A 27,483-nucleotide genomic window follows, 5' to 3' on the forward strand; every position below is an offset into this window, starting at 1 on the left:
ACAATTAAGGTTATTTCAATACGTCAATGGGGTTTTATTGAATAGCGCCACTGGTGCATGAAGAACAAAAAACAGCTCTGCTGGAGTTACAAACAGCCAGGAGATGGTGCTGCTGCGCTTCTACAATATACAATGTCAGGTCGTCTTGGTTAAGTCTTGGTCGTCTGGTCTTAGAGTATGCATTTGAAGTGTCACTAAATTATCAAGTTCCTGAAATGTGAATGCAAAGTGTTTAAATGGTAGAGTAAAGAAGCCCGGCTGCTTTTCATAACCCCTGTGCGCCGTGCATATATTTAATTCTTAAATTTGTCACAATAAAGTTTTGAAAAAGATTTAATGAAAATTAGAAAACTATGAAACGAAATACTTCTGAATTGTGTGTGTGTGTGTGTGTGTGTGTGTGTGTGTGTGTGTGTGTGTGTGTGTGTGTGTGTGTGTGTGTGTGTGTGTGTGTGTGTGTGTGCGTGTGTGTGTGTGTGTGTCCAAATTGCCCCTCCCATGTGTGGGGAAGACATGATGGGTGGATGATTTCTATTTTTTTTTTCTTTAACCGCTGATGCGCAGAGCTGAGGAGTAGTATGTTCACAGCGGCTGATGAGCTTGGAAAAGTACTTGCTGCGCATGTTACATGCAACATCATATAAGGCTTGGGTCTGTGGCAATGGAGCCCTAATATTACGTGCCGATGTCTTACCTTATGTTTTCAGTAATACAGTACTTCTTGTTGTCAGTCTTCTTGTCATTCCGACATCAAAGGTTGTGCTGACCGGGGATTCTTTGCTATCAGGCACCTGGAAGAAAAATGTGGAGATTTACGAATTTATTGGCTTTTCTACTGGTTGTGTGTGAAGATGTCACTGCGCAGAGTAAGGTAAGTTGTATGGTATGGGTTGTTCATAGACTGATAACACCTGTATGAAGCTCCAGGCACAAGGAACTCTACCATGCATAATAAAACTTAGACTCCCTGGGATCAAATAATAATACGAATTTCCATCCCTGTCCTGCAGGTCTGCTAATGCTTTTAACATTCTAGATGTATATTTATTGTCTACTTTACAAATATTGTTTTACCATCAATTCAAGCAAAATTCATTCGTTCACGTGGGTGCGAAGTCGATACGCTCTTGTTGCACGAGGTTGTTGAAAGGCGGTAGAAGTTTGCATGATAACCAACAGTCCAACGACTAGGTCTACTCATCATGTGTTGCTAATAATCAAAACGATTTGCAAATTCACTCCCAATATCAACGTTTTCCTCATATGTTCTGCTGGCCCGTTAATATCAATGATAAGGCCTTTCAATGGACACCAATCAGAAACGGTGGCCCAGAGTCAATTGTGAAAGTACAGGGCAGAAAAATCTAACCATTTAATGGGTTTCGTCACAATGAACAGATGCCATTAATGAACATGTCATCCAGTCTGCTTTACTTTCTTTGAATGTCCTTAATGCACCATTCTTTAAAGTGAAACTTTCATGTGTAGGGCCTGATGCCAAATGAGATGTGGGAAATGGGACCCAGTGTGGTAACAGTAATATCTGCCCAGCCTTGTTTGAACAGCTGCTGGACTTCAGTAACCCCTCTCTCATAGACCTGCATTCCCCAGAGGAGCGTCTCCCCACATGGTTCTGTGTAGATGACTACGCCTCCCCCATAGAAAATAAAATGGGCACAGAGGAGAGGCACACCAGATGTTCTCTTTCTGAGTGTCAAGAGAGGTCTGGTACAGTTAAAACAATGAGCACAGGCACCGTGTGTTCACAACCTGCTATTGGATTTGGGAAGTCAACATACATTCACATGACTCCTAACAATGTTAATCCCATATTACTATCAATATCATAAAACGTATAGAGGGCAACGACTTGGAGGCAAGCCCAGTAGGATCAGTAGCAGTCCGGTGATCCATTTTAGCATAGTAGCAGTCCGGTGATCCATTTTAGCATGGCTAAGTTTCTATGTGAGATGTCCCAAAGTGCCTGTCCTGTGTTCTGACGGTCTGCCTTCCGCCCTTACGCCGACCCGGTTGATGCGGTCCGCCCGGTCTAAGTTGTCACGGCCCGCTAGTGGCGTGGAGATTGTTGTGAGACAAAGCCGTCTCAGAGCACACCAGCGGTGGATAGTGAGTAGGCCGGTGCACCTGCCCCTTGTTTTGGTTGTAAACAAGCCCGGGGACACCGCAGAGGTCAACGAAAGGCCTGCGATGGAGAGGGAGCTAGGAGCCCACTGGACACCCCTCTGTCTCAGCAACAAACTAATGAGACTTAGTGTGTCCCTGGGAATTAATGGAACAATAAGACTCAGCGTGTCAGTCCGTTTGTGGGACTCTAGCCCCCGGCCTCACTGCAGCTGGGAGAGTTGCTCTGATTCTGGACTGCAGGAAATGAGGAGACAGGAGACAAACCAGGACAGTAAACAAAAAGCAATATATCCCTTTCCTCTGGCATTGTGATGTCACCGAAAACTAACACAAAAAGAAAGACAAAAGGTTAATTACAAGATGAATTTGTCTGAGCCTTTTATCTTTGCACGCGCCATACAGATAAAGGCCGCCAGAGGATTACATGACCTGAAGAATGTATGTAACAGCCATATTCTGCCTTCACCACCTGCCTTCCACCTGTTTTTTTTCCTCAGTCTGGACCTTTCTGTACATCTTGTACCTGCAGCTATGATACTGACTACTGCTCTGTTAGCAGGGAAGAGCCAGCTGGGTTTTCCTGTTAGCTCCACAGAGGAGACAGAATGTGTACTGTAGCTGTAGCTCTCTCCTAAGCAGCAACTATATCCATTCACTGGAGAGAAAAAACACATAAAACCTTCTAAGGGAGGTTTGATTCAATTGAACAATCATGTGGAATATTAATCTGCTAAACATTAGCATCTGCATATGAAAGCAATGGCAACAAGCTAATTTCATTAATGACTTATGATCCAGACATGCCAAGCAAATTCAGAAATAACTGTTTACAGATAAATAATTTTACTGTTACACAGAAAAGCTCATTCTTGCTCTCAGCTTCTAAGCATCTCCTTCTCCCCACTCTTCTCTAATCTGGATCATTGAGGGATAACCACTGAGATAAACCAAAGGTTCAGAGCGTGCACGGTCGGACACAGAAACAGCTTTAGACGGAATGTGGATGTGTACCCCCAAAAGCAGCAAGTGCTCAGTAAGCTCGTGTCCGGCTAATTAACGTCCCAGTGCTAATACCAGTTTCTGTTCAGGTTCAGGACTGCAATCTCACGGTTCATCTCCAGGCTGAAGACTTACGTTTCCCTTCACAGTCCAGGTTCAGATTTACAGTGGCACAGTAAGACTGTTTATCATAAGCTCTACTAATTAGATTAGGAATCAGGTGGACACTCTGGACAAGAATTTGGGCTCCGATTTTGTCTGTGGTGTTTTGCCCTAGGCACTGTCGCCAACAACCGGATGCAACCAGTTTCCAGAGGAAATAGAAAAGAGCCTTTGACATGAGTTCCGATTTTGGATGTTAACAAAGCAACACTTTCTTTAGTTCCTCCACGTTTAATGGATTGTTTGATTAATGCTGAAAATAAGGAGGCAAGAAATGACACTCTGGGGTTTCTTCTAAGTTTTCTGTGTTAGATATAGTAGATTAGTGTTCAGACTGGAGAATAGGGTCAAAAGTCATGAAATTTAAATGGATAACTTGTTGGTCTTCATTGATCAAAATTATCTTCAAGTCCTGCTATATTCCACCATGTGTTGTAATGCGTTAGGAATCCAGTGAAGTTAAATTAAAAAAAAGGTTAATTTAAAATAGCCACTGCTTTGATTTAGTACACTGAAACCCTCCTTTAATACTGTCCTTTATATAGGCACTTTTTTCCTTCAAGTGTTTACATCAGACAGCTTACATACCATTTTCAGAGTTTGTGAAGAAAATCGCTGACGTGGAACCCAATCTGTTCTTGATCATTTTATATGAATGTAGGTTTTAGAAAAATTGCCTATAACTACATAATCGTGTTTGTGTCGTATGTCAAAATCCTAGTAACAGCGTGCTGCTGTCCAAAACATTTCCACCAGTCCTGTTTTAAAACGGACATCCTTGTTTATAAAGACCTTTACATTATCACCTAAAGGCCATCATAAAATAACAACGGTTTTCTGTCTTTAAAGATAAGGCTAACAAGTGCCTTGAAGGTGCCAGCCATTGTGTCTAATAAATCTTGTTTTAGTCATTTCTGACACTTCTTGGTTTTAAGAGTCCCAGTGGCCTCCAGCAGGCTCAGTGATGTGATCATGTACTGTGGTCTGTGTATGAATGTGAAGCCAATCGGGACATGCAGTTGAGTCCCTTCCCCCAACCGAGGAGACAAAAGCTTGTACTTAGGTCCTGTTCTTTTGACCTGAAACTTGACTGCTTTCCGAGGTCAAAGCCAAAGGCTCCAAACTCAAAGCATGCATTAAGCTCCCAGCAGTTAATTACAAATGGTCTGGGGTTTGTAGTCTGCGCTCATGCTGTAAGTTCTCCTGGCATGGGAGGCTAAATGAACAGAGCAAAGATGGAAAAGCTTCTCAAAGCCAATATAATTTACCAACCAATGGATGTCCATCTTGATCCAGTCTGTATAGGGTATAGAGGGTTGAATAATGTGTCCCTGTTGATTCACACAGCAATACACAATATCACTAACTCAGATGTTTACAGTAGGCAGCAACCCAGTGAAGCTGTCAGGAATTCCACTAGGTAAGCCATAGTACTTGAAGCATCTTAAGCTGATGTTGCTAAGGAGCAGCCTGGGTTTGGCTCGCCTGGGTCTAGGGTGGAACAATAAGGCACAACGGGTCTGCGGGCACAACCCCTGTGAGGAAACTCAGATCTGCTAATCCACTCTGTTTTCATGTGGTTGTAGCATTTGTCAACCTACTGCCTTTTTCACTTGACATGGGTCAGGAATGGCTGGCCAGTACGCACACAGAGGCCCTGCCCCATAATCAAAGTCCACTCTGAGTGAAAGTCTGCAGGAGGGCAATTCCAGCATTATGGATTGGACATTTTCACACAATCTGAGATTGTCACACAGAAATGACATATTCAGTATAAATGATAATTTTAATATATTTGTAGGAAAATACATAGAATGTATAGATGCAAAATTGAAAGTTGCAAGTTATTCCACTTTAATGGAACAACAATACTCGTGTTACTGAAATGAACAGGCATGTTAGGGATACAGGCATTTGGCAAATGTCTATGAATTTTAGAAGTCTTAGGGGAAAATATGAATAACTACTTTCGAAGGAAATTACTTTTTTTTTAATGGATGGGACATTGTGCAAAATGCGTTATGCTTTGTTTATAAAAAAAAATCCTTATTATAATAGTTATGTTGTCATCTGAAAATTCTGTTTACTGCAGAGTGGGTAAAAGGAACTTATTTAAAATTATTTAGTGGAAATAGCTTTTTTCATGCCCAGGTTGACCCTACTTTGGAATTGCCCAGTAATGGAGAGTACTGCCCCCCACCCACCCCTGTCACTCAGGCTGCATTCCTCCACTAATGAGCTCCCTTCCCCTCCCTACCCTCACCAGCCTGCAGGGTCTGTCCTCCACAAGCATCCTCACCACCACTCAGATCTTGGATATTTATCCACCGCTAGTTAGCCTTTTTGCTTCAATCTTGGGTTTATTCTTTACTTACAGATCCAACCAGACATGCTCACCATAAAAATCTGCCCAGCCCTGTTTGCTATGAAGAAGTGGACAATTCTCCAAAGAATACCTTGATTGAGTGCAAAGTTGAGATGCCTATCCCGTCTATACAGAATGTGTCAGAGTAAGGGCTCAGAGAGAGACATGTTTTATTTTAAAGGGAAAGGACAGGAACAGAGAGAGATAATTCTTTAATGAAGAATCTCTGCAGTTCTTTAAATGGTACCATATGTTGGCCTGCCTGCCCCAGGGTCTGTAAAGATCCCTAAATCTCATTGGAGGAAGATGACAGGTTCAGCCCCTGGACAGAGGGTCTGGGAGGGGGCCTAAGATGGTGCTGGTAGATGAGCTTAGGATCAATGGTGTACAACAACCCCAAGGCCTCTACACAGGGAGATGACGAGAGAAAACAGTGCCAGTCATAACGTCTGTGGAAAGCAACCAAATGTTAAATCAGATAACAATTGAATCTATGATATAAAAAAATCTAATGGAGATAATATGAAAGCCATACATGCAAAATTTGATTATAGTCTGTGATGTATTTTTGAGGATGATGTCAATAGAATAGGTTTGCATTTGATCAGTCAGATTTCTTTCATTTGGCATGCGGGTGTCTGACACACAGCTGGTGATACGAGTTGATATTAATTGCATTGTGTGAGTTTTAGTGCCTTTCATGTGCTTCAAAGAGAAGGGGCATGTGCTTAATGTCCCAGGATCACTTTCTTTCCCATGCTTTTCTTTCTCTCCAGAGAAGTTTGATTTATTTTTCATAGAATGTCCACCGGGGAGGGTCACCCAGAACATTGGAACAGCTCTCCATAGACTGCTGTGAGAAGAAAATCCATACTCAGCTTACATATTAGTGTGAAACCTGATTCAAACGTGGTCATTGATCACTGTGGGTCCGAAAAAGCTACTCTCTCAGAATGTCTGGCCGCCCAATGTCTCAACCCCGCAGCTTGATGAGGAATGGGGACCATGTACCGTTCATGACTGTCTGAAACCCTCTCAACCGCCCACAGCTTAATCAGCACCTCTCTTCCACTCTCGTCTCTCCGGTCAGATCTTCGGGGAGACCGAGCCGGTGCGGATGACGTCAGAGGGCTCCGACTGTCGCTGTAAGTGCATCATGAGGCCGCTGAGCAAAGACGCGTGCCAGCGCCTGCGGAGCGGCAGCGCCCGCGTGGAGGACTTCTACACGGTGGAGACGGTCAGCTCCGGGTCGGACTGCAAGTGCTCCTGCACCGCCCCTCCCTCCTCCCTCAACCCCTGTGAGAACGAGTGGAAGATGGAGAAGCTGAAGAAACAAGCGCCTGAGCTGCTCAAGGTTAGGGAAGGTGCAGGCGAAACGGACGCATATGTAACCTGGTCAAATAACCTTCGGACCGTTTGTATGATCAGGTCTTTGAGTGTATGAGGTATTTTGGTGACAGGGATCGTGATTGCGGTTTGATCTTGAAGATGGGTCATAATGGGAGAAACAGAAATAGGATATCCCCGTAATGGTTCAAGTTAAAGCTTTGAAGTATCCCAGGTTACGATGGATATGATCTCACTGGGTTCTCTATCTTGCGATAACAGCTCAGCACTGAGAATGTGTATGCACACATTCATTTCTCACAGGCGGGGAGGCACGCTATGCTATGCACCACTTGGAAGCAAGAACCAGAAACAGATGTGTGATCTGACTGTGTTCAGACTTAGCTATAGATTAAGACTGGTTGTCAAGGTGCTCCATATCTTTTAAGAAATAAATACCAAAGAAATGGATTGCATTACAAAGGAATGAAAGAAAGAAAGAATTGCTGTAAATTGCTAAAAACAAAAGTGGTTGCAGTGTTTTGAAGAGTTAGCAGGTGTCTGTTTCCTGAATGGAAAATGAGAGTAGCATACAAGTAGCATACATTCTTATATCAGCTTTCTAAGCCACTACGTACAGTGGACATATGAAATATCTGTAGCTTGAGTTTGAATGCAGTTCGCTGCTCTTTCAGCAAAAATGATTTCCTCTCTTTCGTCACTTTCCTGTCAAAATGAAGCCATAAAGATGCCAATAACAGTATGGGTCAGTATGTCAGTATGGGTGTTGTTGTAACTGTCAGGGATTTCACATTATTTAATATAAACACTTTGAACCCATTAGCGTACTGTAGTCTTAAAGTCTTTATTATGTTTTATGTTCATCTTGTGGCTGGACAGTTGCATTCCATGGTGGACCTTCTGGAGGGGACGCTATACAGTCTGGATCTCATGAAGGTCCACTCCTACATGAATAAGGTGGTTTCCCAGATGAACACACTAGAAGAGGTAAGGACATGTGTTATTAAACTGAGAAGTTGCTCAAGGACGTAACACAAAACAAAGTTCAGTACATTACCAGGTTTTGTGTTATACTAAATAACCATGTTGATAATGTATGTAGAGAGCCGGTTTGTTTTGGTTTGCTATTCACATTTGATCGGTACAAAGGACTTCTGTATTCCCAGACAATCAAAACCAACCTGACACGGGACAATGAGTTTGTCAAGGACAGTATGGTGACTCTGACCAACCAGTTTAAGAAGTATGAGAACTACTCCAACATAATGATGAGCATCAAGAAGGAGATATCCAGTCTGGGCCTGCAGTTACTTCAGAAAGACCAAACAGAGACCAAAGTTCAGGTAACTCACACACACACGCACACACACACACTAGGCCTACACAAAAGGTGACTCACAAGATAGACATCAAACACACTCAAATCTATTCTCACATGACGCGCGATGCAAATCCCAGATTTCAACATCAATGTTTACAGGACACGGGTGATGAGAAAACCAAGGACACCATCAAAAATCCCAACAAAAAGACCCCTGCATCCAAGCCTCCTCCCAAACCCCCCAAGGAAAAGGTGGTAAAACCCAAGAAAGAGAGCACCAAACCGGGGAAGCCCGTCAAGCCTGACCCCACAGCCAAGGCCAGGGTAGCAGTGCACCAGCAGGGAGTAGTGAGGGGCATCACCTACTACAAAGCAGCCAAGGTGGATGGGGACAAGCACAGCACAGGCGCTAAAGGTAAGAGAAGAGAGACAGAGGTATACACAGACCACACGCTCCCCCAGCCAGACGTGGCCATCCTGAAGGCAACGTTTGGCAGTGACTAGTTAAGTTGACGGCACTCAAGTCAGCCTGCGTGAGATCATCGGTGCTCTGCTGTGACCCAGTAGTGATTGTTACATACTGAACCAATTCAAATCACTAGTTATCTTGGATCTGAGCTACATTGCATTGTGCCAGATCAGCATGCGACGTTCTGCATTTCAGATTCCCTCCAGGGACGGGTATTTTGCGCCAAGTCTCTTACGCATGTGGGATTGTTATGCTTTTGTCATCTCAGAAGTGCGACTGTGAATCCAACAGTTCCTCAGCACATGGTTTATCTGGATGTTGTTCTCAACAATGTGTGGTTTGGATCGTCATTGATTTGCTTTTGTGCATTCAGCAAGCAGGAAGTCCAAATCATTTATTGATATATTACGCAGAGCTAATGGAATGCTGCTTCGGTGGAACACCGCCACAGACATGCATGCCTCCGCTTCACTCCCCGCACGCTTTCTTCGTCACTGCGCAGATGAAAGCTGACTAAACATTTGACTCCTACAATCCTAACAAATGTAGTCGAATGGATAGGTATGCTGGCTTGAATAAGAGTTCACGAACACGTATGCTGTCAGGTCATGTGTTCTGCCGTGCCTAGCGGCTGAACACTACATTGGTCCGGGCACACTTGTCAACCCAGTGAAGCGATTCAGCTTAGTCCCATAATCTCTCCCAAAGAGCGAGTTTTCTTTTTCCAAGGTGAAAGTTCAGCAGAAGTCATTCCGTCCTTTAGCTGAGGGACAATGTGACTTGGGAGTAATCAACAACGCTGCTTCTCTCTCACCACATATTTTGAATGCCTGTCCACTTACTCCTTAAGCTCCCCCTGACGACCTGTGTCTTTGCTAAGCCCGACTGACACGCGGTCGGGGTCTCTGCGTGTAATTAACGATGCGCGCATTGGCGTGTATCTGTGGCGCTTATGTAGCCGGCGAAGGCGTTTTATCTCCCACATCTGTCTGGCAGCACAGGAAGTGGGAGGATCAGGAACAGAAGGGCCGCGGCCTGGCCCGATCCTCCCGACACGTCCTCTGTTCTTCCATTCTCTCCCCGTGGCCGGGGATAAGGGCATGTCATGTGAGGCCGAGGAATTCCGAATCCAAACAGACCCAGGCGGAGACAGCGGGACACACTTGGTTAGTGCAGGGGACAGAGGGAGTGAGAGGAAGCTGGCTCGCTCCGTCTGCTGCATAGCTAATGCAGTCCACTTTGATGTGGCCCGGGGAGCTCTGTGGCGAGGCACTGTGTCTGTCTCCCTGACAGAGGTCTCGAGTCCACTTAATACAAGGGCAGTGTGAACTGACCGACTAATTATCCAGATAATTGTCATGAAAACGAGTGTGGACAAGGCCCTCCCCAGAATTGTTCTTTTGTTTAAGCCTTCCTGGGCTCGGAGTAACTTAATCGTGTGGCCTGCTTCCTAACACTTTGTCTCTTTGTTTTTCAGAAAACGCCGCCAAGGCTCACGCTGTTCCCCATGTCAAGGAGGCACACTCCGAGGACGAAGGCACCGAAATCCTGGAAACCATCGAGGGGACTACGGCTGAGTTGACCACACCCACGGAAATGTCTCCCACCACCGTCACCGCAACGGTGGCAGCGACAACATATGCCAGGACCACGGCTCCATCCACCACCACCACCACCACCAGTGGGCCCAGAGTGGAGAGGATAGACAGACCGGCCCCAACCATCATGCTATTTCTGGACAACTTAGACAACAACAGCCGGCCAATCCTACACAGAGCAGGTAGTCTGGCCTTCACAGTATAACAATTACATTTGCATATTGTCAGCTGTGAGAGACAGTTAGGAATATCAATCCCAGCCTAAAACCACAAAGAGCAAGCAACAACAAGAAACTGATGCACAGTGGCTAGGAAAAAACTCCCTAGTAGAGTCAGAACCTAGGAAGAAACCGAGAGAGGTGCCAAACTCTGAGGGGTGGCAAGTCCTCTTCTGCCTGTTCCGGGTGAAGAGGAATGTTACTTTTTGGCACCACAACCATAGTTTTGCATGTTCAGATAACCAGTGGGTGAAAAAATACAGACGGCCTCTGTCCCGGCTCCTTAGTCAGAATCCAGATGGAGCTGCATGACCAGGTGGGCCGTGGTCAGTGACAGCAGGTATAATCAAGCACCAGCTAGATCTGCAACACAACCAGGAAGACTTTGGACAGGGACAGGTAGGAGTCATCAAGACAGGTAGTCCTGAAATGTGGTCCAAGGGTTCATGTCCTCCTAAGATTCAACAGGACACCAGATCAGTTAGAGGGAGCATTCCTTGAATAAAAAAATATACTGCATATACTGACCCTGGTCTCCTGTCACAACTAATGCAACGTATAAAATTGGGAGTCAGGACAGAGTGACCCTAGCCTGGCACAGATTGTTGCAGCATAAAACCAGGCACTGAGACGGTGGGGTCAAGAGACACTGTGACCACGTCCAAAGATAACCCCAGGCATGACTGTGTCCAGCCGATGGAGACAGTCAGTGCTGTGCCTCTGTGGGCACTTCTACTGAGGATACACTTTGCATCTAGCTGCCCGAAAATGTGTGGCTTTGAAATTGGATAATGGAAAATATGTACAGGTCATTACGTATCCTGTTATCTGCAGATTTTGTGTTGACGTTATTGTTTAACACCTGGCAGGGAAAATCCTGGACTGTGAAGGGACCCTTGCCTCCATCGAACTCCCAGAGAAGCAGCACAGCTATGGTCGAAATGAAGGAGCCTGGATGAAGGATCCACTGGCCAAGGACTTCAAGATCTATGTCACCAACTATTACTACGGCAACAACCTGGTAGAGTTCCGAAACCTGGATAACTTTAAACAAGGTGGGCATATCATAGATATATAATGTGTGGAATTCTCTGTTAATTGTCTACACCACAGTAGCTTGAGACTCAAAATTATGGGCTTTAGTTGTCATAGTTTTTTTTCACACATGAAGTTCCTAAAACAACTGGGCAAGACTGTCAGTTTGTGTTTCCCAAATATTTAATACAATCACAGGAAAAACATAGGCTACAGTTTGGAAAGCAGATGCCTACTACTGAAAAGAAAAGACTAATCTGTCTGTAGAAACGAAAACAGTTCTCTCAACAATTCACAACGACCAAACAGCAGCAATGTTTTTCAAAGGAACTTATCTTTGAGATAATCTGTTTGCCACAGTGAGCGCATCAGCCGTCGCCAGTGTAGCCCTGGCTTCCTCTTCATCATGTGTAATACTGGGAAGTGTTTTTAGAAGCCTACTGTAGCCTATGATATATAGATTTCCTCCTATTGTAGAATATGGGTCACTTCATTGGCCTGGGCTGTTGTTTGCTTTTAAGATCAAATTATTTGCTTTGCTCTCAGTTTGTCATTGTCAGAAGAGCCGCTCATTTTGGTAATTGGCGTGGTATTAAGGGTCTCCTAATACCTTCTGTCATGTAAATTACGTAGAATCAAATGAAATTTGCTTATAATGGACAAGAATAATCTGGGTCTTGCGAAAATGTTTTTTTCCCCCATAAAAAGGCTCTGCAGAAATATTAGCTCTGACACTAAGCAAAAGTTGATATGGCTTCTCTATGAAGGGGATTTTTCTTTAATGGGGTGGGGGGTTATATAAAAAAAACAAAGCCTTGGGCCAGTGATTTCTTAATCCGGCATGATCCCCACCCCATTGGACAATGTTTATCCAAGCATGCAGAGATTTTACCCAGTACTGGTGGTAGCTTCACAGCAGAGTGTGGATGACAGGAACCTTTATAGACTAAAACAGAGAAAGTGAGATTGAAGCGACATCCATACGCAGAAATTGGCAGAGCCCTTTATCGACACTTCACACATGAGGTAGCCTGTATGAAGTACATGTATTTAAATAAAGCCAAATAATCAAACTAGGCCACTTCTCAATCTCCCTCAGCTAATCAGATGTTTTTGTTAAATTACAGGTAAAAAATTTGATGTACATTACTGCGCAAAAGTCTTAGGCAGCTGAAAACTAAATCTGTTTATTTGGGGAATAATTTATAATATATGTTTATTTGTAAGAGTATATACAGTATATATCTCATTTGATTCAAACTGCCTTATATATATATATAAATGACATCCCTGTAACAAACATCCCTGCTTCCACTGAACTTTATTAAGCAAATTAAATTAATGATGCATTCTATCTAATTCATTAACAACCATGTCCATAATACAGACATTACAGCATGAACAAGAAGCACCACAGTGAGATTTCCAAAAATAGATGGTACAAAATAATTTGCTCTAATGTACAAACCCGATTCCAAAAATGTTGGGTCACTGTACAAATTGTGAGTAAAAAAGGAATGGAATAATTTACAAATCTCATAAACTTATATTTAATTCACAATAGAATATAGATAACATATCGAATGTTGAAAGTGAGACATTTTGTAATGTCATGCCAAATATTGGATTTTATGAGAGCTACACATTGCAAAATAGTTGGGACAGGTAGCAATAAGAGGCCTGGAAAAGTTAAATGTACAGATAAGGAACAGCTGGAGGACCAATTTGCAACTTATTATGTCAATTGGCAACATGATTGGGTATAAAAAGAGCCTCTCAGAGTGGCAGTGTCTCTCAGAAGTCAAGATGGGCAGAGGAACACCAATTCCCCCAATGCTGCGGCGAAAAATAGTGGAGCAATATCAGAAAGGAGTTTCTCAGAGATAAATTGCAAAGAGTTTGAAGTTATCATCATCTACAGTGCATAATATCATCCAAAGATTCTGAGAATCTGGAACAATCTCTGTGCGTAAGGGTCAAGGCCGGAAAACCATACTGGATGCCCGTGATCTTCGGGCCCTCAGACGGCACTGCATCATATACAGGAATGATACTGTAATGGAAATCACAACATCGGCTGAGGAATACTTCCAGAAAAAATTGTCGGTGAACACAATCCACCGTGCCATTTGCCGTTGCCGGCTAAAACTCAATAGGTCAAAAAATAAGCCGTATCTAAACAGGATCCAGAAGCGCAGGCTTTTTCTCTGGGCCAAGGATAATTTAAAATGGACTGTGGCAAAGTGGAAAAGTGTTCTGTGGTCAGACGAATTAAAATTAGTTTTTTTGGGAAACTGGGACGCCATGTCATCCGGACTAAAGAGGACAAGGACAACCCAAGTTGTTATCAGCGCTCAGTTCAGAAGCCTGCATCTCTGATGGTATGGGGTTGCATGAGTGCGTGTGGCATGGGCAGCCTACACATCTGGAAAGGCACCATCAATGCTGACAGTTATATCCAAGTTCTAGAACAACATATGCTCCCATCCAGACGTCGTCTCTTTCAGGGAAGACCTTGCATTTTCCAACATGACAATGCCAGACCACATACTGCATCAATTACAATGTCATGGCTACATAGAAGAAGGATCCGGGTACTGAAATGGCCAGCCTGCAGTCCAGATCTTTCACCCATAGAAAACATTTGGCACATCATAAAGAGGAAGATGTGACAAAGAAGACCTAAGACAGTTGAGCAACTAGAAGCCTTTATTAGACAAGAATGGGACAACATTCCTATTCATAAACTTGAGCAACTTGTCTCCTCAGTCCCCAGATGTTTGCAGTCTGTTGTAAAAAGAAGAAGGGATGCCACACAGTGGTAAACATGGCCTTGTCCCAACTTTTTTGAGATGTGTTGATGCCATGAAATTTAAAATCAACTTATTTTTCCCTTAAAGTGATACATTTTCTCAGTTTAAACATTTGATATGTCATCTAAGTTGTATTCTGAATAAAATATTGAAATTTGAAACTTCCACATCATTGCATTCTGTTTTTATTCACAATTGTACAGTGTCCCAACTTTTTCGGAACCGGTTTGTACATAAAGAATAAATGCTGGAAAATATATTTCAACCAATAGGTTTACTATGGGTTGATTCTTTCCCTCACAGCAGTTTCATAAACTTCTAAATCCCACTTCCTGCAGACGTGTGTGACACTAATAACAGGAGTTTCTCTGTTAGGATTTATTTAGTCAGTCTGAACAGACTGAAACCATTATACAAAACAATATACTTCTATGGAACTATTAACCACTAAAACTAAGCGGCCGGGGGTTTGAATCCTGGTTCCAGCATATCGACAGAGACTGTGTGTTCAACAGAGAGCTGCAGAAATCGATTTGAGCGAGCGGTGGGTTAAGATGCAGAATGGCGCTCTGCATCAACACATCCTCTCCTCCTGAACCTGCTGAGTTGTTGCAATAAAACAAGGTCATACTCCCGAAATAGACATTGGCAATGTTTGCGTGATACCCTGTGTTGCACAAAACGAAATCACCTACGCTTTACTGTGTATAAGACGGCATGATGTTAGCATACTGTAGTGAGCACTCACTAAAACATGTCTGTATTTGGGCCCGTCAGGTCGCTGGAGCAACCTCTTCAAACTGCCTTACAACTGGATCGGCACCGGCCACGTGGTCTACAACGGAGCCTTTTACTACAACAGGGCTTTCACCAAGAACATCATCAAGTACGACCTGAGGATGCGCTACGTGGCCGCCTGGACCCTGCTCCACGACGTGGTTTACGAGGACACCACGCCCTGGAAGTGGAGGGGCCACTCGGACATCGACTTCGCCGTGGACGAGAGCGGCCTGTGGGTGATCTACCCCTCGGTGGACTACGACTACGGGCAGCAGGAGGTGATCGTCCTCAGCAGGCTGGACCCCGGGGACCTGTCCATGAAGAAGGAGACCACCTGGAGGACCGGTCTGAAGAGGAACTCTTACGGGAACTGCTTCATTATCTGCGGGGTGCTGTACGCTGTGGATGTCTACAACCAGAAGGAAGGGGAGGTGAACTACGCCTTCGACACCCTCACCAACTCAGAGGCTGTCCCGCGGCTGCCATTCACCAACGAGTACGCCTTCACCACCCAGATCGACTACAACCCCAAGGAGAAGGTCCTGTATGCCTGGGACAACGGACACCAGCTGACCTATAACATACACTTTGTCGAGCAATGAGCACAGTCACTTAGCGTTCAGGTGACGTGTAGGCGCAAAGAGAAATCAGAAATGATGTCAGTAATGGACAGTCCAAAAACACCAGGTTTGGATTCAGCTGCCATCGTTCCTCTTTCAGTGCACGCTAATCAAGAAATTTGACAGCTTACATGGCGTTACATGGCCCAGTGTGAACAGTGTGTGTAGGACTGGGACGATGAACCGAAATGATTGACACCCACTGATCACCCACCTACTGATCACTCATTATAAGGTTTATTTAAGATAAGTAACCTATACTAGAGAAATGTCAAGTTAGAAACGAATCAAGTTTGGTAATATGGCTGATTGTTAAGGGGACAATTGATGGCTTATCGTTTTTGCATCATTCAAGGCAATTTATCGCCAAACAGATTTTTGTCCAAATCCAAAGCTCTTGGGTGTTGGTATATTATTCTAAATCACACACTGTGCATTAATTCCACCCATCTTAGTTGTATGGCCATTCAAAATCCATCCTCTCATCTAGCACTTTGATCATCTGTCATTGTCATTTCAGTCCTATTGATGCTACCTGTTTTTGTCTAAATGTCTAGATGTTGCTGGTTGCTCTAGTGTAACTGTTTCAGCTGTTTAATATAGTGAGGATGAGGGAATTTTTAAATATATATGTATATAACTCACAAGAACAACATACACAAGTTTTCAACTTACTATTTTATATTCACTTGTAATTTACCTGAAATGTCTTTTTTATCTACATTGATGTTGCTTTGCATACATTTTGTATGAGCTCATTAATTTTTTTTTAACTGAGAGTGGCTGCTTGTAATATTTCCGCATTCATTACATCTACATCTGTCAATCATTTTGACATATTTACAAACAAACTGTTGCGGAGGTAAATTATGTAAATACATACAAATGTACAGGACCGTCTTCTAAAGGAAATTTAATCCATGATTACCTCCATGACAGTTTTATCTTTATAGGAAGTCAAAAATGATTATATCTGTATGTAGTATATGAAAATGTTTTATAGGCAGTTATGAAGACCACTAATTCAAGTAAAATATTGCCTGAATACATTTTAAGCGTTTTACTATAATATCTGATTCACTTCAAAACAACCACTTTTATGACTTATGCTTATTTTGTATCTATTTTTACGGTTTTCTTAAGTTTACACAAATGTGCACGGCTAATTACAGCACTGCAATGTATTGATCATTTTTTGGTGTTTGATACCCAATTTTTTTTCAGAAAGGCTTTTAAGTGGAAAACCAATATTGTAAAATGGTAGCTGATGTGCCAGAAATTATGAACATTGCTTAATGTAAGGAAGTCTCCACACACTCAGGATCAATGCAAATTTCATATTTAATAGTTGTGCTTTCGGTCATCTGACCTACATCTGTGCGGAGTGGAAATCCTAAACTACACACAACCTGTGCTTTTATCTGTGCTATGGAAGAAATAAAACCAAATTCTGTTAAAAATATCTGCTCTCAGATACTCATGTTGAAAGGATGCAGTTGAATGACACAATAATTCCTCCAGTGTTTTTTGTGTGTTTAACTCTTCACCTGAAAAGCACCAAAAAGTGTTTTCCTGGACAAAGGTCATTCAGCTATTCTTGATTCGGAGCCTATGGGAACATAAGAAGTTGGCCCGCCCTGAGGTCATGGTAAAATGGGCGGGGCAGGATGATTAGCTGGCTCGAGGATCTAAAACTCTTCAGCTTCAGCTGTGAGCTCCGGTCCAGGCATTGCTGGAGGCGGGAGTGGAAATGGAGCATGAGATGAATGTATATGGGGTGTGGTCCTCTCGTGTGCTCCTCATTTGGGAACACTATTGAAACTGCACATTTGCAGTTTTCATCGCCTAACACAGCCAACGATTGGGAGGCACGAATTTAAGGGTAATGAACACTGTTTTAGGATTTTTTCTTTGTCATTTGCTGATTGCCTGTTAACTCCGCCGGTATTGAGAGAGGCCAACATGTTGTTGTCAAGCAACCTGAGTCAGTGACAGTCCCATTTAGTAATGAGAAACAATGACAATTCACATGGTCCCCTTGTCTAACACAAAGGCTATCCTGTTACACAAAGTGATCCTGTTACACAAAGGCTATTCTGTTACACAAAGTGATCCTGTTACACAAAGGCTATCCTGTTACACAAAGTGATGCTGATACACAAAGGCTGTCCTGTCACACAAAGTGATCCTGTTCACATCGACAGGGCCTCATGCTCTGGCGATGACCCTGTTCACGATCTCACAGCAATTTCACAGTGTTGAATTAAGCTCAGATATGCAGCTCACTGTAATCTTCCTGACGGCAAAGCTTAGTGTCGTAGGGTTGTAGGTCACTCAGTAACACCAGTATATGCTGTATATCGTAGAGTAATACTATCATGAACAGGAATGAACCGGGTTAACGTGGAGCAATGCCTCTTCCAATTATGATGTCACACCGTAGAGGCCTTTGCATGTTCTACCCAGATTTCCACCTCCACACCCTGTTCTGAACGACTGCACAGAGACCTCCCTGTATATCAGTCTCATTATGGACATAAGGAAAAGTACCTCCCCAGCCAAAAAAACCTCTGGATCACTAAACTCTGAAACATGAGAAGAGAAATTAGATGATGATTGAAGGGGCTGAGATTTTGGGATCTCTTGCAAAATATCATAAATGGCTGAAGATGTGTTTGTCGTCTAAACTTTTTTATTGTTCATTTTCTCCCTACTTTCATGATGTTAAATTTATAATTACGTCTCTGCTTCATCGCAGCAACTCCCAGCACAATCGATGTCAGGATCTGTCCTCTGAAGCACATATGCTATTCTGCTTGTTTTTAAAGTCTAAACCAGAATCCCTAAATGCCGGAGGGAACACATTCCTCGACAGAGCTCACGTATGCCCAAGGCAACACAAGGAGTCACTATAGGGTTGACGAAGCTAGGAAACTATATTAAATTACTAACCCCCCCAAACCCCACAGCAACAGTGGCCGATTGCACTGCCCTCCACAGGGCCCGTGGGCCCATCCGCAAGAAGGATTCAAACCCTGTTCTCGCAATGACATGGCTAGCTGAGGCTTTAACGCTGCTCGATTCAGAGCTTCCGTCAGAGATTTCATCTTAAAGTGACGTTGAAAAGAACAATTCAAATACATTTAAAAAAAAACTTGCAAATCAACATTTGACAATAGAATAAGGCTGAGTTCATCTCAAATGTAATATAGCCAATTTATTAGATTTCTATGAGAAACATTGTACTGCGTGTTAAACACATTGTATAGTTTTATCATCTAAGCAAGAGATTATCAGTTTAATGTTAAGGATTTGCTTCTGCATACTTATTTTTATTCCCAATAATAACATATTGCTAACACATTTCACTGATGCCGACTAAATGAAATGTGATGAGGAAACAAAGTTCATGAACGCTTGTCCAGAAAAATATGTGCAGCCCGAACATGAGATTAATCAAGACCCTTTAGACTATTTCCTGTAGCGAGACAGTTACTGGAACTGGGGAGCAGGACTGCGACAGTGAACTATGAACACAGAGCCAAGCCTTTCCTAATCAGGAACATGAATGGCATTCATGACCGTTTGTCTGGTCATCAAACATTTAGGCTTCACGAGGTCTAACACACAAGACATGGCCCAGAGGTCTAGTACTTAACTGTTCAATTAAAAGGTATTAAGGCCCTTTGCTTGTCTTTGACAGTTGGCACAGACACAATTCTGTGCAATGGACTTTGTAGCAAGCAAGCAAGCGTGTTTATTTATATAGCACGATTCATACATAGAAGCAATTCAATGTGCTTTTCAATGAAAAATATATGAAAGTACAAAAAAACAAAAAACGAATGAATACATCATAAAAAACGAATACTCCAATAAAAACATCAAAACAGATGAATACATCATAATAATAAAAAATACAATAAGAAAACATATAAAGATAAACAATTTGATAAAAACATAGGAAGCTATAAGGCTAAACAGTGTGGTTAAGTTTAAGTGCTCAGTCATAGGCACGTGAGAAGAGAAGTGTTTTTAACCTGGATTTAAAAATGTTTGGGGCATGTCTAAGATCTTCTGGTAGTTTATTCCAGTTGTGTACAGCTTAAGTGCTAAACGCAGCTTCTCTATGTTTAGTTTGGACTCTGGGCTCTACTAGCTGACCTGTGTTCATGGATCTAAGAGCCCTGCTCGGTTTATACTTTTCAAACATCAGAAATGTATTCGGGTCCTAAACCATTCAGAGATTTATAAACTAAAAGCACCATTTTGAAATCTATTCTGTAACTGATTGGAAGTCAATGCAAATATTTAAGAACCGGAGTGATGTGCTCTGTGCTCTTTGTCCTGGTTAACATTCTAGCAGCAGCATTCTGAATGAGCTCCGGTTGTTTTACAGTCTTTTTCGGGAGTCCCATTAAGAGACCATTACAGTAGTTAACCCTACTAGAGATAAAAGCATGGATGAGCTTCTCTTGGTCTTTTTGGGACACCAAGCCTTTGATTCTGGCTATATATTTTAGATGATAGAATGCTGTTTTGGTGACCGCTTTGATATGACTGTTAAATGTGAGGTCTGAGTCTATCAGAACACCAAGATTACGCACTTGATCCCTGGTTTTAGGAGCCCGAGAATCCAGCTCTTTACTAATACTTGTTCTTTTATTTTTGTTGCCAAACACAATAACTCAGTTTTATCTTGGTTTAATTGTAGACAATTTTGGTTCATCCAGAGATTTATGTGCTCTATACAGTGACACAGAGAGTCTATTGAGCTGTTGTCATACGGTTCGAGAGCCATATATATTTGAGTATCATCGGCGTAGTTGGGGTAGTTAATGTTGTTGTTTTGTAGAATTTGGCCCAGAGGTGGCATATAGAGATTGAACAGAAGCGTTCCGAGAACTAATCCCTGTGGAATTCCACATGTCATAGCAACCCTATCAGATTCATGATTACCAATGGTGACAAAATAACTCCGGACATCTGGATAAGATCTGAACCAATCATGGATTGTCCCTGAGAGTCCTACCCAATTTTCTAGCCTATCTATAAGTGTTTTGTGATCTACAGTGTCAAAGGCTGCACTGAGATCTAATAGAACCAGAACTGTTATTTTATCAGAATCATTATTCAGCCATATATCATTTAAAACTTAAATCAGGGCCGTTTCAGTACTGCGGTGAGCTATTACCATTTGCTGTAGGTCCATGTCGACCATAACAAATATAGTGCGGGTATTGTTGATATTTTTGTTGATCATTCCCAATAAATGTTGCTGTCTGGCCCTGAATAACTCATTGTTGAAGCTACCAAGGCTTTGTTTATAGATGGCATAGTGAATTTGAAGTTTAGTTTTCCTCCACTTACGTTTTGCTTTCCTACATTCTCTTTTTAGGGCGCTTACCATCATGGTGGTTCTCCATGGTGTTTTCTGTAGAAAGGGACTTTCCTCCAGTCTGGCCTGCTGGTCTGAAGAGAGTACAAATGGATGCCATTGTGGCAGACACAATGGACTCTTTGGAGATTATGGCAGAGGAGTGGTTGTGATGGGACATCAGCTACACATTTTGTACCAGCGCTTCAGACTCAGACACTCCCACTCAGACCAGGCTGGTATGCGGTTTCTGCCTACTGAAGTACTGCAGAGCAAGTAGAATCAACTAATGAGGTATAAAATGTGAGGGAAATAATTTATCCAAATGAAACTCAATGTTTATTTATTGGATCGGATGTATGATAATGATTCATTTATTTACTGTGCCTTGCAGACATTGTCGATTGAGCACAGCCTGTGTGTTTTGTTTTCCTTGTGTTATTTCCTGTATGTATTGTACATTATGACATTGCCAGTCAAATCTGAATACAATAGAGAAATTCACAGGAATAGATAAGAGGTAAGCCAACAAATGAACCATTTAGAAGTAACACAAAATAAATCCCATTAGGCCTGAGGACATTCTTTCAAAGCGTCAAACAGATTTAAAATAGTTTTAGCACTTGGCAAGGATATGGCACCAACTGGTCACTATGGTGACAGAGGATACATTTGTCAACAAACAGCCTAAAAATACATGCAGCGTTATAATGGCTGATATGCCTCTTTAGACTGGACCCAGTCCTTTAGTTAAAGTCAGAAACATTCAACAAATTATTGTCACATTAGTTCTTTATTCTTATTTTACCACATACAGTATGTATAGTAAACTAACATTTGAATGCTATCAGTGACATTAAGGATGGTCATTATGCTATGTGCAAAGTTTTTAACATTCTGCTGGACTACATGTAGATTTATATGAGTGAGTACAGCTACTAGTGCATTTGACCTAAGACAGTCAATAGAGACGGCTAGATATCACTGTCCTTGTTAGTCATTTGTTCCCAGGAAAGAAGTAATCAGCAATGTCAGTGCTTGGAGAGAGTCGCAGGTTAGTATAATATTGCATTCATTTCTTATGTACAGTATAATTTTTTTTTTTGCAGGTGGGTGTAGAATGAGCTGTCTTTTAAGAAGTATGGTTTCAGATGTGTCCAGAAGATGGGTAAGGACTCCGCTCTCCTAGCTTCAAAGGGGAGCTGTTTCCACCACCAGGACCAAGAAGATCTTTAAATGGTCTGAGTGGGAGCTGCCCTCTCATTGGGTGCTGCTCCACAGACAAGCACCATGATCTTGTAGTGTATGCGAGCCTCAACTAAGACCCAATAATCTGTGCCAAGTAGTAAGTTTAAAAAGTTGAACACTAGGCGGTCAATGTTCTGGATACATTTCCAGGGTTTGATTGCACAAGCGGGTAGCCCAGACAAAAGACAGTTGCAGTAGCCCGGACAGGTTATGACAATTGCCACCTGGTTGGAGTGACAGTCCAGCTAGGATGCAATCCAAGAGTAGGCAGAAGGTTGAATCTGATGTTTTACAGCCTTTAAGGCAGTGGATAGATCTAGGAGGATGAGAACAGGAGATGGACAAAAAGCAGAGAGTCTTCATGGCATAGAGCAAAGCATTCTCGGTTGAGTGATCGGTTTTGAAACATGACCAGTTAGGGTCAAGAAGATTATTCTAAGAAAGATAATGAGAGAGTTGGTCAGAGACAGCACGCTAAAGTGTTTTGGAAAGAAAAGAGAGAAATGATAGCGGCCTGTAGTTTCTGACGTCAGAGGGGTGTTGGTTTCTGGAGGAGTGGGAGTGACTCTAGCCACTTTGAAGTTGTAGATTGTGGTTAGGGATACGTTGATGAGAGAATCAAGGAATGGGAGACAGTCTATAGAGATGGTCTGGAGGAGGGAAAGGGGATGGGGTCGAGCGGTTGGACATGATTAGTCACAGGAGAGGGGGGAGGTCAAGGGTAGCTCTATGTGGGACCAGTTGAGTCATTAGTCTGGGTGAATGAGGAGTGGATGTCCTCAACCTTCTTATCAAACGGGTCGACTAAGTTGTCCGTAGACAGTGACATTGGAGGGGGTGTGGGGGGGGGGGGGTAAGAGGAAAAGGTGAGAGAGAGGACCAGAACATGCTGTTGCATGTAACAACACCAAGTGTCATGACATCATTTGTCTCCTACAGTATTTCCCTGTTCCTCCATACTACCTACTGACTCCACTGAAGTCAGGCTGATCACCAAGTTCCCTCAGGAAACCACTGCGAAACAGAAAGATGTGATGGAGGGAAATCCCCAAGAAGAAGAAAAAATCTACAAATCACTTCCAGACTGTATTAAGCCTGACAACACCCTCTTTGCATATTTTTACGAAACAAAAGAACCAATAAAACATAGATCCTGATATTTATCCGGGCCAGCTTGAGAGGGGAGGGCTGCAAGAGAAGGGAAAGGAAGGGTGAAGCAGAGCTCTGCTAGTTGTTGTGAAGTTAAGCAGAGTTGAGTTTGACCCATTGAGTTGGGGCTGGGCCAAGAACAATGTACTAAATGGCCCAGTCATATCTCTAATGCAATCAGCTCAGGGCTCAGCATTACATTCCAACAGCTGGCCTGGTGGCTAGTTACCACACCCACACTCATCTACAATAAGCATGTGCCATCAGTAAGATCACTCTCTGACTTAATATTTGGTTTGAACCTGTACAAGGGAAGACATCAATAACTCTGAGAAGCTGTCAGACAAGAGACAGGCAGGCAGATAGGCAGTGGAATATCTAAGAGTTTGTTTAAAATGCAATTGTACCGCACAGTGCTGTGAGGAATTAAGTTTAACGTCTGAGCAATTTTCTTTTCATTTCAACACTTTTATAGATATATTGTAGGTAACGTAATTCAGTAGTTCTCGACTCCAGGCTTCGGAACATTGGATATGGCTGGTGTTTTTTCTAGCGGTCTAATTAGGGACTGGTTTGTATCTTGGACACCAGGTGAATTCAATTAACTATCAAGTAGGATAATAAATAGCAGTACAGTGACCTAATTAAACTAATACTGTGAAACATTTTGTGCAATAAAAATGAACAAAAAGCTAATTCTTGTGCAGAAAAATAAGTATATCCAAACGTTCTCACATCAAATGGCAAGAATTGGTGCACATTATTTGAGGATAACTTAGAGGGTCTAGCCTTAGATAAAAATCAGAAACTTGGTTTGATCTTAACCATACAGGTGGAAAGATTAAACCATGACTCCAGGAAGATTTTAAGTAAACGATTTCACTGATTCAATTATGTCAGACAACACCTATGTGAAGAACAGGACTGGAACAATGTTCTCTGGACAGACAACTCAAAGGAGGAATACTGCTTCTGTACCAGACATCATGTTTAGCAAAAACAAAGTACTACCATTGGACAGATTAGTTCTATACCAGCATGGAGACCGGGGCATTATGGTTGGGGGCTACAGCCCCACAGGGCCTGGCCATCTTGCCCTTGTTGAGTCAAATGTTACTTATTTATTGTACCAGAGAATACTTGAAAAACATATGAAGAAGATCTGAAGAACAGCTGAAGCTGAACTGAAATGGATTTTGCAACAGGGCATTGATCAAAACACGTGCACATCCACAAAATAATGGATCAAAAATATTAAATCAAAGGTTATAGAATGGCGGAGTAAAAGCCCAGATGTTAAGGGGGATGTGAAGCTGGCCGTTCATGCAAGAAAGCCCTGAAACATCACACAGAGAAAGATGTTTTGTGAGGAACAGTAGGCAAACATTCTACCCAGTTACCCCCAAAAATCTCTAGACATGTACCCCTGAAAAAAGTGTGTTCAAATCCCATCTCAGCTCTCTCTGTCTACCCCTGTATCTGTCCCCACCTATACATCTGAACTCATACTATACACAAAAAATATGACACAAAAAATGACATGTATAACTCACAAAACAAAAATGAACAGCGCAGCCAGCTAATTGCATTAATAACTGTGCCCTGTCCATGTTAGTTATATCTTTGCAGAGATTTAATTTCAGACTCCATTGCCTCCAGTTGTGATCAAAAGGAATTTCTGATGAGTCCAGAAAAATCTCAAAGGCCTCTAAAATTGAGCACTGAACCAACGTCTCTGTGGCCTTTTCGCTGGAATGCTGGCTTGGCGACAACAACCTGAATCTAAACTAATGAAGAAAGCCACTATTGTGTCGTCCTTCAGATCCCCTTTTCCACTGACCACACACATCACAGCTGCCATTCACCGCTAATCTGAAGCCAAAAGCTATGATAGGCAGAAGAAAGGCCTTTCTCCTCTTCGTGGAATCCATCACTCACGCAGGCCTTTCGTAGCACCAGGCCTCTGGAAACGGTAAGCAGTTGAACCATATTCAGGAGAGCAGAGGTTTACGGGATGAGGAATGAGGAATTATGGTTTCCACGAAGGTGCCTCAACATTTGGGGCTGCAGACGGTAGTTAATTTGTCTAAACAGATGTCCCTGTCTCTGTGTAGCTTCCACTGGTCGTGTGCCCTGTCATGGCCATGTCTTCATTAATCAGCGGTGCTATCCTCCAGTTGCAGTACCTAGTTATATCGTCGTTATGATAAAGCCCCTCAGCAGAGTCATCAAAACATTTACATTCTAATCTTGCTCTGTTTATGGATGCAGTGAGACATGCTGCTGAACTGAGAATTCTGTTCGGTCGGTAAACCAGGCGGTAAACCAGGGCCTTTCTCCACAGCCTGGCTCCCATTAGGGGGAGGCCATTATAAAGAGTCATGTGTCCGATGCACTTCAGAACAATTCCCCACAGAAACCACAGTCTACATCTCCTGAGGTTGATCTGTGCAGTGAACCAGAGCTCTGAACTTCAGTACAGGTGTGGCAAAAATGCCCCCGGCATGGCAGACAATGAACATTTTGCATTTGAAAGCCACTTGACTCGCATAATACAATAGATTGTGTGTTTAGGCGATTAGCATTTTGACCCAGAGTATGTTCAGTTACATCCTGTATGTCAAGTGGTAATCATCACGCATCACCTTCTCGCTTCTCTCTGTATGTGGAACATACTGTGTTCGAATCAACACCTTCCATAACAAGCAGGTCAGTTTGTCTGCCTCCTCTCAGCAGACATGATGAAAAAGCCCCACTGCTGTTAAAATCAATTTCACATGGTTGAAGAAGTGGGAACCCCCATGAAATGTGCTCTGGCTTGCACACACTGTGCCACAGATATTCATTTTCATGACTGGAAGTGTTGAGACTGGATGGTTCATAATGCTGCAAATGCCTAGGGCCTTGCACAGCACTCATCATATAATACAGTGTGATATCAAGACTCTCGCAGATGTCAGATTACCACTCCATAGAACCCGTAGCTAATGCTGGACAGGTGACCAATGATGTTGGGAAACCAGAAATCACATTTATATTGCATGTTGAATTTCCTTTGAACATGTAATAATTACACTTCACAGATAAAATGTAAGTTCAGTGTGTTTTTTTCTTGTTTTTGTTGAATGTTATCTAGTTTTTGTTGAATGAATATCTAGTTAAAAATGTAAATACTCCTTATACACCAATGACCACCAGGATTTTTAATCAGATTATGGCACATCCTTATAAAAATGTGTGAAATAAAAAAGGTTATGATAGAAAACAGAATCATGAGGTGCTTGCTCACCCACCTCGAAGGGGCTTACATGATGATCTAAAACAGGGGTGGGCCACTTTTATGGGGGTGGGAGCAATCAAGAACATGAATTCATCATCAGGGGCCGCAGCGGCTCACAGGTCTGCTTGAACTCAAACATGCCTTGTAAGCAAAAAAATATTTTTTCAGGCCCACTCTTGACAGTGAGAGAGAAAAACTAGATGGGTTATTTTTTCGAAAACGTTTGCTACAACTCCACACTTACTGCAATTTGGGTGGGAAAAAAGGTTTACAGTTTTAAATTCCACATCTTAGTTTGAGTGACCAACCAAATCAATAGCAGGCCCATTATAACGAAAAGTTTAGATAGCTAGCTGCTAGTGTAATCTAAAATAATTTAACTAACATGGTTGTTATTCTACTACTTTAACTCTGAACAGTAAATTGAGAATGACTGAGTCTGGGGACCTACAAAGCAGCCTCCAGTTACCCATCCTTGATCTAAATGAATAGGCAACCAGAATGATCGAGTCAAATATGAACAATGTGAGGTCACGTCCAATGAAATATTTAAAATA

General features: G+C 42.5%; 1 protein-coding gene across 1 annotated transcript; it reads left to right on the top strand.

The window, feature by feature from the left end:
• The first annotated feature begins 563 nt into the window (after nt 1-563).
• olfml2a (olfactomedin-like 2A) lies at nt 564-17,319 on the top strand. The gene is made up of 8 exons (XM_010876209.3): nt 564-871; nt 6,762-7,025; nt 7,898-8,005; nt 8,185-8,361; nt 8,499-8,754; nt 10,286-10,588; nt 11,494-11,679; nt 15,250-17,319. The coding sequence occupies exons 1-8, from the start codon at nt 803-805 to the stop codon at nt 15,852-15,854; spliced, it is 1,968 nt and encodes a 655-aa protein (XP_010874511.2). The 5' UTR covers nt 564-802; the 3' UTR covers nt 15,855-17,319.
• Nucleotides 17,320-27,483: the final 10,164 nt, after the last annotated feature.

This window comes from Esox lucius, chromosome 13, assembly GCF_011004845.1.
Source record: "Esox lucius isolate fEsoLuc1 chromosome 13, fEsoLuc1.pri, whole genome shotgun sequence".
NCBI lineage: Eukaryota > Metazoa > Chordata > Actinopteri > Esociformes > Esocidae > Esox > Esox lucius.

Bases quoted from the DNA above. Each gene is read 5' to 3' on its own strand.
- olfml2a (XM_010876209.3), top strand. From the start codon at position 803: ATGTGGAGATTTACGAATTTATTGGCTTTTCTACTGGTTGTGTGTGAA. The intron at 872-6,761 runs GTAAGTTGTATG...CTCTCCGGTCAG, and splicing joins ATGTCACTGCGCAGAGTAAG to ATCTTCGGGGAGACCGAGCC. The intron at 7,026-7,897 runs GTTAGGGAAGGT...GTGGCTGGACAG, and splicing joins AAGCGCCTGAGCTGCTCAAG to TTGCATTCCATGGTGGACCT.